Source organism: Lissotriton helveticus, chromosome 1_2 (assembly GCF_964261635.1).
Source record: "Lissotriton helveticus chromosome 1_2, aLisHel1.1, whole genome shotgun sequence".
NCBI lineage: Eukaryota > Metazoa > Chordata > Amphibia > Caudata > Salamandridae > Lissotriton > Lissotriton helveticus.
Genome location: NC_136058.1, coordinates 119,355,236 through 119,372,129, shown reverse-complemented (window position 1 = coordinate 119,372,129; position 16,894 = coordinate 119,355,236). Strand labels below are relative to the sequence as shown.

Here is a 16,894-nt window from a genome sequence, read left to right as displayed (position 1 = left end):
AAGAAAACTAGCCTTCTCAGCCTATGCACCTTTGATATGGAATAACATCCCCAAAGGACATCAAAAGAGCAGCAACCGACCTACAATTCAGGAAGAAAATGAAAACTCATATCTTCAAGTAACACTCCCTCAGATGGGCTGAGTTCTCACCACTCCCCCTAGCTCTACCTCCTCTGCCCCCCAGTGTATCCTCACTGAGGCTTACCCCTGTGTAGCGCTCCATGACAAGCCATCTAGGTTTGCGCTTTAAAAATACCAAAACCTACATATACTGATTGCTGACTAGCAAATAAACAGTGATGGCATTCTTCCCATCACAGTACCTAATACTAGTGGTATTTCTCCTGGTGTAATATGTTCTTCAACGTGCAGCTAATGAGGCACACTGATTGAAAGTGAAATTTTTCGTTTTTTTTAACCTTTCATGTATAGAGCTTTGATAAATCAAAAGTCAGTGGTGAGAGGCAGTGGGTTTATGTGATTCTGTGTGTGAGAGAGCGAGAGAGAGAGAGAAAACTTTGTTTATTTAGACCATAGTCTTTTAAACAGTACAAAACACAACCGGGATCCTGATAGTGTAAACAATCTAAATTCTACAGCGTATAAATAATTAAAATACTATACATGTTAAAAGAAGGTGACACCCTCGAAAACGTACAATTCATTAAACACAATTTACAAAAATCTCTAAATTCCTAAAGAAAATTCACGTCAGTGGGAGAGCCCTAAAAACATTTAAAATCAATGCCCCTCCTTCAGTTTCTCCGATACAAATTCTTTTGTGGCCTTCAGGAATTTTCCCAATCCTATTGCGATTTCCAACGAGGGCATATCTGTAAGTAAACAATCCGCTTGGGCATGCAAATTTATCTCATGTGATAAAAATATTTGGCGTAAAAACAATTTTTGTATGGCAAGGACAAATATGCAATCAAGCAATATGTGCAAAATGTAATTTTTTAGTCCTAGCCCACAATTACAATTACCATCTGAGCCAATCAATGCAACCTTTATTTTTCCGTCTATCTTACAAGGGTTAATCCCAACTCGGGTCCTTAAGATTTCATGTCTTAACCCTTGGTTGGGCAAAATATCCAGATACGGAAACCAAGCTTCATTTGCCCATGAGTTTTGTAGCCAATGGACCGATTTTTTCTCTAACATATAATCAAGGTCCTGTGCCCTTGAATAAGACTGCCCTTGTTCCCTAAGCGTTCTCTTTGTAAAATCGACCACCAAGTAGTGCTGAAAGAGTCTCACATTAAGGCGCCCTGCTACTTTCTGGAGGATTCTTCTCACATCCTTTGCCCAACTGAGGCTATTTGTTTGAATCTCCTCTCTACACCATTGTGAGACCTTCTGTACAACAACTCCTGGGTCCTGTCGCTTCCAAAATCTTAACAGGGCCATTTGGGACTGCACACTCCAAGATGTTAACCCTAGTTCAATTCTGATTGCTTGAATCATTGTGCAGCTAGGTAAAGACATTAATATTTTTAAAAATGTTCCCTCTTCCTGATCCCACCCATATTTACAATACTTGCGGGGGGATCATTGCTTCAAATGCCTTTAACATTGGTCTGTGTGACATATCGCCATATTCTTTGTTAAACTTTTTTAGCCCACATACAGACAAAAAGGCTTTTGCTTTTTGAGCTTCCAGGTGGGTGCGCCATTTAAGCGCACTATCAAACCAGGGGCCTAAGTATCTATATTCTTTAACTGCCTCTAATTTTGTCATGGCCTAAAAACCAATTCTGTGTGTGGCAGTTATGTTTACAACATAATAATAGATTTATGGCATTTGTCACAAAATGTTACGCATAATATGAAGATTTTACAAAATAAATTCTAGTTAAAGCAGGTGAAAATGATACTACCAGAGAATTGGCACATAATTTGTCTTTTTGCAACATAATTTCGAGAATATTAAAAATGTAGTAGCCTTGAGAATGATAACGCACTGCAAATTGGCTTGGGGCTGTCAATATGATGATGAATATTGTATGGTTTCCATGTGTGAGTGCTGTGTGTTGTGTTTGCCTGTAAATAATTTGTTAAAAGTGAGAAAGGGGGCTAGTCTGGTGTATTCATTGGACATTTTTGTCCCCTCGGGCACCAAACCACCTGTCTGCCACTGATTGTACAATGGTACGTTGTTTGACTTCAGACTAAGTTTGTTTGAAATGGTTATGCTTACTAAATACACAAACAGTAGTGAATTTATGTGTGTATGGAATCTATAAATGCTTATGAATTTATTTTAACTTATGACTACCTGCCTCCAAGGATACTTTGTTTACAATTGCATGCCTGTTATCTATCCCCTTGTGGAATGTGGAGTTGCACACAGAAAATGCTAGTATAGCACCAGTTTCCATACGTAAACATGTATTACCACCTATGTACACCCGCTTTTAGCAGGTGTATGCGATCAATTCGGTACTCCTCGACCCAGGAATACTGGGAGTGATTACACAGCGCTACCTTGACTGAAAACATGACATTTTGGGAATAAAAGCAGTATTGCAGAATGACCGTTTTTCTTGATGCTCTTGGTAGAGGAGTGGGAGGAAATCCAGTGAAGATGAGGCGGCGCCTCTTCAACGATCGCGCAATAGCTACACTCCACGTTGTTAGTTGAAGCGTAAAAGAGCATTTATTAGGACAAGGTTGCAATCATTTAGACTTATTAACAGTACATCAATGCATGAAATATACGTTTCCATCCCATACCCACGCATTCTCCATTCTGCCTTTCCAAAACCATCTCACCTGTTTGACTCTTCATCCATTCACTCGATAACCTCCTTCCTTTCCCCATTCTCACCTTCACTTGCCCTCCAAGCATCCTCTGTTGATTTTGCCTTCATTGCTCATTGCCTCCCGTGCCCCACTATCAGTCACCTGTGTACCGTTCTCCCCCCACCCATCTGCCCGTATGTGACTCCCCACCCCTCTAAAGTACCGCCAACCAGGGAACCCCCGTAGGGTGGTTACCTGCCCCCCCCCTACTGTCCTGTGCACCTGCAGCCTCCCAGTGGATGAGAATCCACCATCTCACCCCGTGTCCTGCAACAAAGTACCATTCTTGGTACAAACGTGAATCGCGAAAGATGCCCCTCCAGAAAGGGCCCACGTGCCCCTCAGTAGTGCCCAAAGGCAGCCTCCTCTCAGCAGCACCTGGTGAATGACCATCCACCTAACATGCGTCCCCTGCAATGCAGGAACGTCCCCGGGACAAACACCACCAAGAAACAATTGCTCTCAACGCGGTGATAGTCCATCACTCCCACCTGTACCCGCATGCCGGGTAAGCAAAGACATCCCGTGGGGGCCATTCCCTGCGGAAACGGCGCCCCTCCCCCCAACGTGGTGAACGACCATCCACCACCTGGCCAATGCCCGTATGAACCTGCCTCCACCACTTGTACGTATGGTCAGCAGAACAAGTAACCATTCCGGCCCACTCTAATGGCCATCCAAGGTGCCCCCCCTCTCTGAGGTGAACGACCATCCATCCCTTGTACATCCGCCCTTTGCATCCCTTGACAACCAATTAAATTTGTTTTTGACCACTTCTGGCCCATAAAAGGTGCCCCCCCAACGCCGTGTAGCATGTAAATTTGTTCCCCCTCTATATGTCATTGCATCACATCTGGAAAGAATGAGGAACCTTAGAAGTTCATGACGACAAAAGCATTCTAGCGTGACGTGATCTTCAGATGATCATATGATGCCAATGAAACAAACTTTGGTCTAAGATAAGCAATAAACACCTGCCTGTTCAACCTCACTTCATCTTGTACATCCTGGTGCATTGGATAATTGCCCCCCTTCCAGCGAACGACCGTCCACCACTTGTACTTGAGCTCACCAAACCAACCATCGACCTGGACCAACCCATAGGTCTCCGATGGTCCCCCCCCTCCTTCGAGGTGAACGACCATCCACCCCTTGTACATCCGTCGTATGCCTCCCTTGATAAACTACAACATTTGTAGACCGCCCCCTGGACCATAAAAAGGTGCCCCCCCAACGCTGTGTAGCATGTAAGTTTGTTCCCAATCCATATGTAATCGCACCGTATCTTTAAGGAATGTTTAACCTTAGGAGCTCCCTATGACAAATAAGCATCCTAGGGCGCGACGTGATCTTCATATGATCTCAATAGAAACAAACTTCGGTCTTCGTTAAGAATCAAACTCCTGCACGGTCATTCTCACCTCATCTCATATATCCCCCTGTGTTGGATATTTAACTGTGGATCCCACTACACGCAGTGAACGACTATTCACCAATCCGGGCCCCCATTCCGTACACAGAACGTTCCAGGTCCAAACGTCGGCCATGCTAGGTGCCCTCCGTGGACGACCATCCACCCTCCGCACCTCCATCCTAATGGAAGCGAGTGAGAGTCCCCGACCGTTCTCGAAAAGGGACAGGTGGCTCCCCTTGAAAACTGCCCCCACCTTCGATCTCACCCCCAAACAGTTCCATCACCAGAGCGCCATGGCCTGGACCTCCAAATCCTAAACCCCCCAAACTGTTTCCCCCCAATCACAAACCATGCACATTGCCAGGCTGCCCCATGCTGCGTTCATTGGAAACACATCCCCTGCCAAGCATCCCAGAATAATGCCAGACCTGACATATCCCAGTAAATCTCTCCCCCTCCTGTATCCTCAAATCAGGGCGACCTCACCTTTCCTGCGACCCAACGGCAATCGTACTGGCACAAACATCCCCCCCCCCACAAATTTCGACTGGTTCTTCCATCAATTCACTGCCCAGTGATCGTGGACCCTGCCCAGTAATGTCTGCACACCCGCTAGTGCGCCTCAGGTGTTGACCAAATGCCGGGAGAAAAAGCCACCCAATCCAGGCGACCGCCCTGGCTCCTGCCCTACCTCCAGACCCTATGTAGAAGAGAAAATTGGTCCTGCAGGAAATGCATGATGTTCTCCCGCCCTCCTAATGGCAGTCGACCTAAACACCTCTGCAAAGCAAATCCCATGCCCCCATTACCTACGTTGCCACAGACAACATACTGTACTCCCGTCGCCCCGGTCAACGCCCCCCCCAAGACCCATCCTATGATCCACAGCTGTTGCCGCCCCCGAGTGCCCAAGAACCACCCACCTCCGCCACAGGACAGCCTGCTTACGCACAAGGCCAGTAAAGACCAACGTCCTTCCCTTTCAACACCTTGTGATCTTTCCACACACACCCTTGCCCCGAACAAACCGACACCAATACACCCCTACACCCGGCCCACACTGCCCGCATGTCCGGGCACACCTCCGTCACATATATATCGCACCTCCACTGCTCCGCTCGAACAGCCTGATGCCGCCAATGTGGCACTACCCGAATGCCCAATACAATCCAACCTACCCTCCCCTACATTCTTTTCTTATCTGCAGCCACTTCTGGACCATAAACTCCCCCTCCCTGGCGTGCAGTACCGAGCACCCAGTTCAATGAAAACAAGCTCTCATAGTCCATATCGCACCGTGGCCCTATACCTTTACCAACGCGTTACATCTACCCGCCCCACCCTGGCCATCCCGGCACCAAAGAAACCCCGTGTCATAATGCCCTCAGCAAATCATGCGCGCTCCAAACATATCCACCCCCAGCCGCCATTCCCACCCCGCACATGCCTCACCTTCAGAAACTCCTCGGTTCCCACCAAAAACACCCCCGCCTTAACCGACGCGTCAGTCGCTCGTCACCATATTACGTTCATCCCATGAGAACCCTTGCGTAGCCCCCCCATCCTGTGTTCGCTGATATGGGCTGTGCATTCCCTCCAGCGCTCGGTGCACGTGACCTCCACCACCCCCAAGAAACTGCCATGCCACCAACCTGGAAACTAAAACCTCATACCCTCTAGCATAGCCCGTCACAACCAGCCCCCCACCCCTGCGTGAATAGCCCCATCCGACGAGCCCCTTCCCACTCAACCGCTGAGCCAAGATGTGAAGCATTCCTCCCCCACATAGTACCAAAACCTGGCTTCCACCCCAGGAGCCTCTAGCACCCCGCCTCTACCGTCTCTGCTCCCCCTTGCCCACGTGACGCAGCCACACTGCCCGCCCATCATGTTGAGGTTAGCGTCCGTATCTTAGGGAAACGTTCCCCCCCACCGCCAGTATAAGCATCCAACCCCTGAGCCCCACAACTGAAAGCCAATGCCACGCCAACAAATGACCACTTGGGAGCCGACCGGCCATCCCTGTCCTTCCCCGTTGCCATAGTATCCTCTCCGGAACCAACCACCCAACACTGGGTTCCCATCATGCCTCCTGCCGCAGCAGCACTGGTATCCCCCCAAAAAACACCCCCCAACAATCTCAGTGCATCGACTGAATCGCCATGATCCCCGCAAAGCGTTCTGCTTCTCCAGGCCTCAGCCACAATCACGTACATAAGGTTAATCCAGCCCATCGTCCCTCAGTTCATAGGCGCCATGCCCACCGTGGCTGCGCCCGCATGTCCTCCCTTGGCCGCACTTGACCCCTGGAACGATAAGGAACAGTCCTGCGACCAGTACCCCCCCCCCCCCGCAGTAGACCAATCGGCTCCAGCCATTCTCGCACCATCCTCCAGTCAATCCAACCTCTCCATCACACAAACACCCACAGAGCCCACTTCTCACTTCACAACTACCACCATCCAACCCCCAGCACTTCTCCCACAACAACCATGCCAACTCTCACATAATATATTTGAAACCGTGTTTGGGTAAGAAAGCTGCATCGTCGCTGCGCGAATCCCCCGACGGAGGGCAGGCTGCCGCGGACGCCCCTACTGCTTCAGGCCAGCGTTTGGAGACCGTCGTGTGCCTCGCTGTTGTCACACCTTCTGCCGAGCTTGACCGGCCTTAGCTCGCCCCCCCCCCCACACCGGGTCGCCACAACCAGGTGGGCCCAAGCACCACCGGGCCTTGTGCCGTCCTGGCCGTCCCTCACACTTGTCCCATGCACCCTACACCGTGCTGCCTACAAAATCCTCAGAGGGCCCGGCCCCGGCCCCCCAGCTAACAGCAATGCCCCACGACCAACCTAAATAGCGCGGGCTCTCCGAATGGATTGGGCAACACCCCACCCCACTGCAGAAAAAAGGTAGGGAACCTGCGGGACCACTGCCGGCTCCGGGCATCGCCATTAAAATTTGGCCCACCGTCCACTGCCTAACCCCGGGCAAAGGGATGCACACAAGATGTTGTCACCTACACCAGACATGCAATGGTTATGCAAGGTGTTGGTATGACATTTACTCGACACTCCTCAACTGACTTCAGAATTTGTATGATATTAGATGGGATATGCTTCAGCTTCTGAAGAGACTGCGTTTGTTTACCTTTAGCAACATGGCATTAGCTATTAAGGTAAATTCAAAGCAAATACATGTTTTATGAGTGGGTTTGAGGGTGATCATGGATCCTCATCTCCAGTAAATTCCGATTTGTGAGAGATGAGCACTTCACCATTCTTCACCATCCTCCTGAGTTTCAAGTGTTTATGGTTTGTAATGTTCCTGTACATGCCTCCATCCTAATTTGCAGAGGGAGTGGTACTGAACTGTTATCTCTAGTTCATTCAGTTTGGTAAAAGCCAGCTCTTAACTCTCCTTCTGGCCTCCTGGTTGTTATGAATAACTCCCAACCTTGCTGGACATTTCTCTTTCTCCTCCAGTGTCTTCTTTCTCTCACCAGTGTCTCTTTCTCTCCATTGTCTTTGATGTTCCTTATCCCAATGCTTTCTTCCTTCTTACAGTATTCCCTTTTGAATGATATTTCCAATCCCCAGTGACTGCTTCTCTTTTATGGGCTTATCCTGACTAATGGACTTCAGGTTTTCTTTGTAGTATCAGTGATTGTAGAGCGTAGATCCACACAGAGCTCTGTCGATGCACTTCTGTTGTGCATTTCATCATCCTTGCTATTGGAGAAGACAGGCAGTTGCAGGAGCAGTTGTGTTTTTATCACCAATACTTACAGAAACATCCCTTTGCTATCCATATATGAAGGCTTCATGCACATCACTGAAGGTGCACCTCGTGTGCTTCCTAACACCCATTGTATTGGAGCATCGTTTGCTAAATTTTGGAACCTATATCTAAATGGTAAAATTGAACTAAAAAAAGACATAATGTAAAGACTATTGGTTAAGAAGCCACTGGCTGTAGATGTAGGACTTAATATTTATGCAAACCTGTTTCGATGGTGATGGCCAGATATTGGCTTTCATAGTTCATGATTTTGAATTTCTGCTGGTTGACTCCTGGCTCGCTGAATTGCATTGTTAAATTGTATTTCACGACAAATGTACTCTGATTTATAGCTGATGATTCTCTATCCCTGCCTTAACCATCTTATTTGAATCTTTCCATTAATTTCTTACCGTAAAGGTGCTTTACATTGGACAGTGGCCCTGTTGCTCTGCTTCTTATGCATCAGCTCGGCATGGTGCACACTCTGCATCCTTTATTGCCAATGATCTATTACATGCAGGTAACTGAGTCAGACTGCACCTTTTTCCATTTAATTTCAAACAAATCCTTTGAGTTGTAAATACCACTGAAGCTCCAGTGTGCTTGCCACACTGCTCAGTGAGTTGGCAGATGTCTTCAAAGCATGTGACATTGGCTGCAGTGCACTGAGACCCTTCATTGCAGCTCACATGGAAAAGAATTAGAGTACCACCATTGACGATTGATCCACTTGTTTTTCTCCCCCCCCCCAGACCCCAGCAACACCTGCCTTCTTCCTCCTTTGGGCTGAAACATAGCTCCTATCCACTGCATACCCACACAAAGAGCCCACTTCATTTCACTAAACACCGCACACTCTGCAGTCACCTAATACACGGACCCCAGAGCTAATAGACACCCATTCACCATCGGCATTCACCAGGCTACAAAAGAAGTAATCTCAATACACCTGACGCACAAGACCTCTTTTCCTGTTCCCAGGTATTTCTCGCCCCCTAAAAAAAAAACTCCTTAACAACTCCCCCATTCACATTCAAATGTCAACTGTCTCCTTCTGCTAAGCATGGCCCAATAACACATTCTGCCTGATTACTGTGACCACCATATGCCACATACAACCACCTGTTTTTCCTGTGGTGGCTCCCTGATATTAGACCGTAAACAATACCACCTAATAAATCAGGAATTCTGTGTCCACCCCAACACAAAAATCTAAAGTTAATAACAATCGCTTGTCAACAGGCATCCCTCCACCACTACTGCAAATGATTGCATACCACAATCAGGTCCTATCAACAAGCGCTTATCCACTAAATCCCCCATCCAAGTGCAAGTGGAAACAATCCTCTTCTGCCTCCCACCTCTTCGTGTGACTCCTACTCCCATCCCCATTCTTTTTGCCATTGTATTCACTCCTTTATTTTACGCACAATTTCCTGTTGATTTATGTCAACTTTAGTGATAATAATAAAGTATCAAAATGAAAAGAGTTAATGTTTTCATTGTTAATTTTGATGTTTTATTATCTTTATTTTAACACGTTTTATCACATTTCCTGGTATAGAGATAGCTATTGCTGGTATTTACGTGAATACCCGTTGCTTAAGATTGCTTTGCCCATGTTTTGAGAACTATTATATATTGCCTTAGACAATTTTGTGTATTTGTGTCCGTTCTCCTTAGGTCTTTCTGTACATTGGTTTGCAAATGGACATATTCTTCAGACAAAGGCTGGGATGATAGCTTTTGGAAACTGGTTGGACTGGAAGATTTTGTGACTGACAATTACACAAAAATCGGTAGGTTCACAATTTTGAAAATTAAGATGTTTTTCAATCAGTGAAAACGACTTATGACCAACTGATTTTTGGAAAAGTCTCTAGTTTAGTTCATTTGTTTCCTTAGCGCCGTCTTTTAAAAATGAAATATGATCAAAACTCGACGAGCAAAATTATTTATTCCAAATAGTAGAAACTAAAAGCAAGAGGCAGTATCCACAGACATTTGTGTTCCGTAAAAACGACACTGCCTACATTTTCACACAGCTGTCACACACTGCAGTTTTATTCCTCAGAAATCTTAAGTTACTTCGACCTTTACTGAGCATACACATATCAGTTACATTTACAACATAAGGCATATTGATGCCATGGTATAATAAAACATTAAACCAACTTCAGAAACATAATACAATATTTTAGCAACTTTATTTCTCTGATACCCGAGAAGGATTCTGAATGCTTCTCATACTTCAATAAAGGGCACATTTTGCGGTCACGGATCAATTCTTTCGTTGAAATATTGTATTTCTTTGAAAATCAGCACATTTGATACCATACAGAATCTGGCTTTTCGAAAGTTCTGAAAAGATACGAGTACATGCACTCGACTATCCGTAACGAAAGCTTGTACTACAATATGTTTCTGGATGAAGGCAGATGCATTGATAGATAGGGGGCATTTGTACTATCACTAGGAACATGTTAAAAGTGAAATGAAATATTAAACAGATTTCTTTTATTTTTAAATGCAGTAACCTATTTGACCATTATTACAATCAGTAGTGAAGTTGGTGGAAGAATGTATTTAAAAAAGCAACGAGAAAAGAGCATGTGAATGATTTAATAAAGCAGTTTAATTTCAACACTGTGGAAATTATAGACAGTATTGCACCTTTGAAAAAGAGATATAGAATAACAGTACAAAGCAATGGAATAAACTGCATTAAATGAAATTAAATTATAATATTATCTAAAGTAAAAAGAAAAACCTCTAGACTGAAGAAAGAAAATGTTACATGTACTTTTTTGCCACAGGAAAGTGACAAAGACAAAGCTAATATGTCTTGGTTTTATGAAATCCATGGCATCAAATCCAAACACAGGCATGAAGAACTTATGTTTCCATGGATAGCAAGTTCTAACCAGACCTCTAGGCTTTGCCGTTGCTTGCTAGTAGTTGTGGTAGTCTTGTTGGCGGTATTGATGACAGTGGTATCACTGGTGGCATTGATCTGTGGTGATATTAGTGGTCTTGGCATAAGTTTGAGTTTGAGTTTGAGTTTAAATCACTTCTAAAGCGCACGTACACCTTACGGTTTCATGGCGATGTGGTTCACTGAGCCTCAATTAGCAGGGGGGGCGGAAGACAGAAAGAAGATTTATAGGGGGAAGGCCTGTGAAAAAAGAAAAGTTTTTAAAGCTTTTCGAAACTGAGAATATTGGTTCAGGGACCTAAGATGAAGCGGGAGTGAATTCCAAAAACTGGGGGCAATGGTGGAGAATTTGGAGCCTCCCCATTTTTTTCGGCGAAATCGGGGAACAATCAACAGATGTTGGGAAGAAGATCTCAATTCCCTCGCAGGGGTATAGGCTTTTATCTCAGAAGAGATGAAGGCGGGGGCAGATCCTGACTGGGCCTGAAAGGTAATGCAACCCATTTTGAACAATGAACGTTCACGAATAGGGAGCCAGTGAAAGGATTTTAGAAGCGGGGTGACGTGATGTGACTTGGTCAATTTATAGACTAGGCGAGCGGCCTGGTTCTGCACCAGCTGAAGCCGTCGAACATTGTAAGCCGGCATACCACAATATAAGGCGTTGCCATAATCTAGTCTAGAGACGACCATAGCCAGTACGATGAGTTTTAAAGCAGGGAAAGAGAAAAAGCGTGATACCTTGCGGATGGTGCGGAGGGAGAGGAAAGAAGAAGACACCACAGAACTCACCTGGGAGTGCAGAGTGAGTTGATCATTAATCTTGAAACCGAGTGCTTTGACGGACGAAGAAGGGGAAGGGGGGGAACCTAAGGAAGGGGGCCAAAAGAGAGATGACCAGGGACTGGCACAACCACCTGTCAAAACCAATTCGGTTTTATCCGGGTTTAGTTTCAGGTGGTTGTGGCTCATCCAGTCCCAGATGAATGTCATAATGGTATGAAAATTGGATATAGAATCAGGGGATGAGGAAAGGGAGAAGATAAGCTGGAGGTCGTCCGCATAATTAAATACGGAGACCTCCATTAGCTGAAGGGCAAAGATAAGAGGGGCAATGTAGAGATTGAACAATAGTGGGGAAAGGGAGGAACCCTGGGGGACCCCGCATGGCACTTTACAGGGCTCAGCCGAAAAGTCGCCCAGCCGCACTGCTTGGGTGCGGTCCCTTAGGAAGGAGGACAGCCAGACCAGGGCTACCCCGCCGACCCCGGCCGCCTCGACACGGGAAAGTAAGATGGAGTGGTCCACCGTGTTGAAGGCGGCGGACAGGTCGAGGAGGACCAGGGCCTGGGAAAGGTTGGTGTCCATGCCTTCTCTACGGTTGTCAAGGATGGATAGCGCCACAGACTCGATGGAATGAGCGGGGCGGAATCCGGCTTGACGAGGGGCCAAAACCTGGTTTTCTTCCACAAAGATGGTAAGGGCTCTGGTCACATGTCGTTCCAGTACTTTCCCTAAAAAGGGGAGTAAGGAGATGGGTCGGAAGTTGACTGGAACAGAGGGGTCAGCACCAGGTTTTTTTTAAAAAGGGAAGAATAATGGCTGCTTTTAGGGTTGGAGGAACAACGCCCTGAGATAAGGAGCCATTAAGAAAAAAGAGTGGAGGTGACCAACAGGTTGTGAAAATGAGCCTGAGAATGTGAGCAGGGCAAGGATCTAGAGGGGAACCTGATTTGACCAAGGAAAGGAGGGAGAGGAAAGATTCTTCCGTTAGGGGGGAAATGAGTCAAAACGGGCCTTTACAGGAGGACTGGGGGGGCTGTAAAAGGAAGAAGAAGGGGGAGGAATATTGGCTTTGATTTTATCAATTTTGTCCAAAAAATAAAAATTCAAGGAGTCGCAGAGAAACTGTGACGGAGGGGGTTTGAGAGTGGTTCTGTCAGCATAGGCGAGATTATGGACTATGGAAAAGATTTCTTTAGGCTGGTTCTCAGCTGCTAAGATTTTGGAAGAGAAATATTCTGTTTCAGTGATCAAGATGGTTTTCTTGTACTGCGACAGGAGGGAGGTGTACTGGGCTTTAAGGTTGACGCAGTAATGACGTCTCCAGGCTCGTTCAGCATGGCGAACTGAGAGTTTCAGCGTCTTAAGTTCCTCACTGAACCAGCGATTGGAGTCATTAGGCCGTTTAGAAGAGACTCGTCGGAAAGGTGCGATCGAGTCACAGTCTGACTGGAACCATGAATTAATGGCATCAGCTTGGATTGCGAGCGGTAAACCTAGTAGATCTGGGCAAAGGGGAAGGAGTGTGGAAACCACTAAGGATGCATCAATCCGGCCCCAAGAGCGTGCCCAGATATTTTTGGGAAGTGGGGGCTTGGAGGTTGGGTCAACAGGTACAGAAAAAGAAATCAAAAAATTATCAGACCAGGAGCAGGGAGAGGTAGAGAAGGACACTATAGGACAGTTAAGAGACCAGATCTGGTCGAGGGTGAGACCCTGATTGTGAGTGGGGGAGTGAACATAGGAATTAAAGTTGAGCGAACGAAGGATATCTGAAAATTCTTTGGAATTAGAGCATTCTGCGGGGTCCGAGGGCCAGAAGTTAAAATCGCCTAGCACCATGACGGATGAGTTGTTAACCGCTAGGGTGGCCACCAGCTCTTGGAACCAAGGGAGGAAGGCTTGGGAAAGTTGTTGGGGACGGTACATAAGTAGGCAGGTGAGAGGAACTTTGAGGGAAAGAGAACGGACAACTAGAAAGTCCGAAGTACCTATAGGGGGAAAAGTAAGAGGCTGAAAGAGGAGTTCTTTCCGAGCGATCAAAGCAACACCCCCACCCACCTTATCCGCGGGTCGGTCTGCTCGAAGCGTGTAATAAGTGGCAAGGAGAGCTGCTAGTAGGGAAGGAAGAGAGCTATCACGAAACCAGGTCTCTGTGAGGAATAAGAGATCAGGTTTGTGTAGGTCTGAAAGAACAGAGAGCTCGTGGTAGTGTTTAACAGCAGAACGCCTGTTGAGGTAGTAGATAGAGAGAGAAACAGGTGTGGGTGCAGCGGAGTGCTCAGGACGGAAAACAGGGGGAAGCAAAGGGGAGTAATACGGGGAGGGGAAAGAGGATGGTTGTGAGGGGGCTGTGAGTCCCAAATTGTCAATGTGAGAGGTCACCGAGTCATTGATCAGCCAGGGGCCTTGAAGACTGTGCAGTTGGGCCGATGAATAATATCTCAGTGGGGCAGGGGGGTGGCCCTTGGTCCGGGCGGTCGCGGACGGGCGCAGACGGGCTTGCCAGGTGGTATTGTTAACGGTCTGGTGGTAGTAGTGTTGATGTGGCATCAGTGGTGGTGTGGTATTGGTAGTATTGTGGAGAAGTTATTGGTGGATGTGGTATTGGTTGTTGGTGGTGTCCCATTGATGGTGGTGTGGAGTTGATGGTGGTGTGTTATTGGTTTGTTGTTGCTGGACCATAAACTCATGCCTTTTTACAGTACTTTTGTTCCATTGTCTACTCTCAAAGTCTGCACTGGATTAAAGACCATCTTTAACGAACAAGTACAGGCTGCAGCAGCAGTGTATCACAAATGCTTAGTAAGGATACTATGGGTCATATTGAATTTATCCTTTAAACATTCAAGAGGGTCACCAACATTTGCAAGTCTCATAGGAGTTTTGTGGCTCCATGCAACATGTAGTCCTTCTTATCTTCACTCAAGTTTTTAGCATTATAGGGCTATAGTAGAAGCGAGCAATCTGTGCATGCAGCTCCTTTACTCTATACACCCGCCATCCCCTTCCAATCCTGAAGATGTGCATGTTCAGGATATTTGCATGTCTCTGTTCAGGACCATCTTGCACAGGTAAGCATGTCTTGTGCATTCTTGCAGTGCTCTTTTCCACCCAAGGGGTAACATCTCAGTAGGTGGAATCCTAGTTCATTTGGATTACTTTTGTAGAATTCTCATAGTTGATAAAGAGCATGAACATTGGAGTGTGGTTCTTATGATCACTCCTCAGGGCTGAACCCAATTGATGCAGGACTTAACGCAAAATGTGTTTTTACTGAACAGGTTTCAACAAGGGCACATTAAACAGAGGATACATTCTCATGGGTAGGAGCAGATTTAAGCATGCAGAGGCAAGATTCACAGTATGTTCAATGGTAAATGGACCAATTAATTTAGATTGAACATTAGCATTTTAGAATTTTTCTTCAAATATAAATTCATAACGAGTAACCCGACATCCTATTACTTCTATATTTGGGACTTTTTTTATTGATTCTTGTGCGGACTTCTGGACTTCTTGGATTTTATTTAATATTCTTGTTCTGAGGATACTGATGCAGAAGAGGGTAAATGCACTGGCAATCATATAGGCTTATGTACATACATACAAAAGAAGAGAAATACGATTCTGATGAATATTCAACATTGTGAAGTGTCAATTCTGCTAACCAAAACATATTACTCCAAAACTATTTTTGCAACAATGCTTGAAATCTCAACAACAGGGTGTGGGTGTTCCAGGTTCTATATCCATTTTAAAATGATAGTGTCTCCTTCAGGAGGTACTATACTAGGTACTACACTAGCTTTCTTCTTATCAACCTTCTTATCAAGCAGATCATAGAAAGTTTGTAGCAATCAGGTAAAGTAGTTACACAACCAATAACATGAGGTGTTAAGATTCCTGCTCACACAGTCTTGAAAGCCTACCATTGAACAATTCACGGGTTGGTAACTAATTGTTGGTATACCAATCAGAAGTCTATTGTAAGTTACTTGCAACCCTCTCGGCCTGGATTATGTAGCGTTAACCATGACATGCCCCAAATCACTTTAAATTGTGGTGCAACAATCAAACCAAAACAAATCTTTTCATGATGACTTTCAAATCATAGGAGGGAAATCATGTGCATTTGGAAACCTGCAACCCATGAAGACAACCTTGTAGGATGTACTGTTTTAACATCTTCAGGAATAACTTTCCTAATCCCTGATATCTGTAAAAATCGAGCAATCGTAATATCTGTATAATTCCCTTCAGCTCCTAAATCTAATTTCTGAAACAATCTTTTCTTATCCGTTTAGCAATGTAATTTTCATAGGCCTTATCATATGAATAAGCAACTGAAGTCTGTATGGTATTCAGTAAAAGGCCTGCTGCAGTAAAAGAAATGTTTTCGATATCCACGCCATGTATGAGATGAAGAAATGAATATCACAAAAACTGTGTGATGTTGATGTACTTTTTATATGTAAAATACAAGCACTCAGCAGTAGGCAAAAAACACAAACCAGATAGTAATATGGTGGTGGGAAAGAAATACTCCTCCTGACTGATCTAAGATGTTATTGATTAGACCACATGTGTTGACTAAAGAGGCTAATTTACATAAGTAGGTGGTTGACCATCTTATTTTCCATCCATCTTTATTTTTGCCCCATCTTCTTATATTGCATGTCTCAAATGATCCTATTGTTTCCTTTTCCTGCACATTTTTCTTTTTCACTCAAGTTCTCTTCTTCCCTCTATTGTATTCTCCCAGTCGTCCTAGATCTCCCCTCCACAATCATCCCTTATTATCTTTATTTCGCCAACCTTTTCTATTTCCTCATCTTCCCTTCCTCTGATGCATTGTATGTGTTAACTCAAAACAGCCTTGTTGGTTTATCTCTTAACTACCGTCATATTCCGCTTTTCCACCTTCACTTTGTAGCTTCTCTCCGAGCAACCTCCACTTCCCTTTCCCCCTTAAATCTCATTTTCCTCATTCTCCCAATAGGCCTCCTTCCTTGTTTCATTTTCCTTCCAAACTCATCCTTCTCTTCCACACCCTTGTTTTCCATTGCCCTCCGAACGTGTACCTACCAAGCCTGCCACAATTCCTTTAGATCTCTAGGAAAAAGAGGACATCTTCTGTTCTTTAGCAAAAATGCTCTGGATCATCTGGCGAAT

General features: G+C 45.4%; 1 protein-coding gene across 2 annotated transcripts in view; it reads left to right on the top strand.

Moving 5' to 3' along the window:
• Positions 1–16,894, top strand: part of FGGY (FGGY carbohydrate kinase domain containing) — a 2,115,431-nt gene that overhangs the window by 694,530 nt on the left and 1,404,007 nt on the right. For both annotated transcript variants that reach the window (XM_078669875.1, XM_078669881.1), the window contains one exon: positions 9,685–9,800. In XM_078669875.1, coding sequence (XP_078526001.1) covers positions 9,685–9,800 — 116 coding nt within the window. The remainder of the gene's footprint in view (positions 1–9,684; positions 9,801–16,894) is intronic.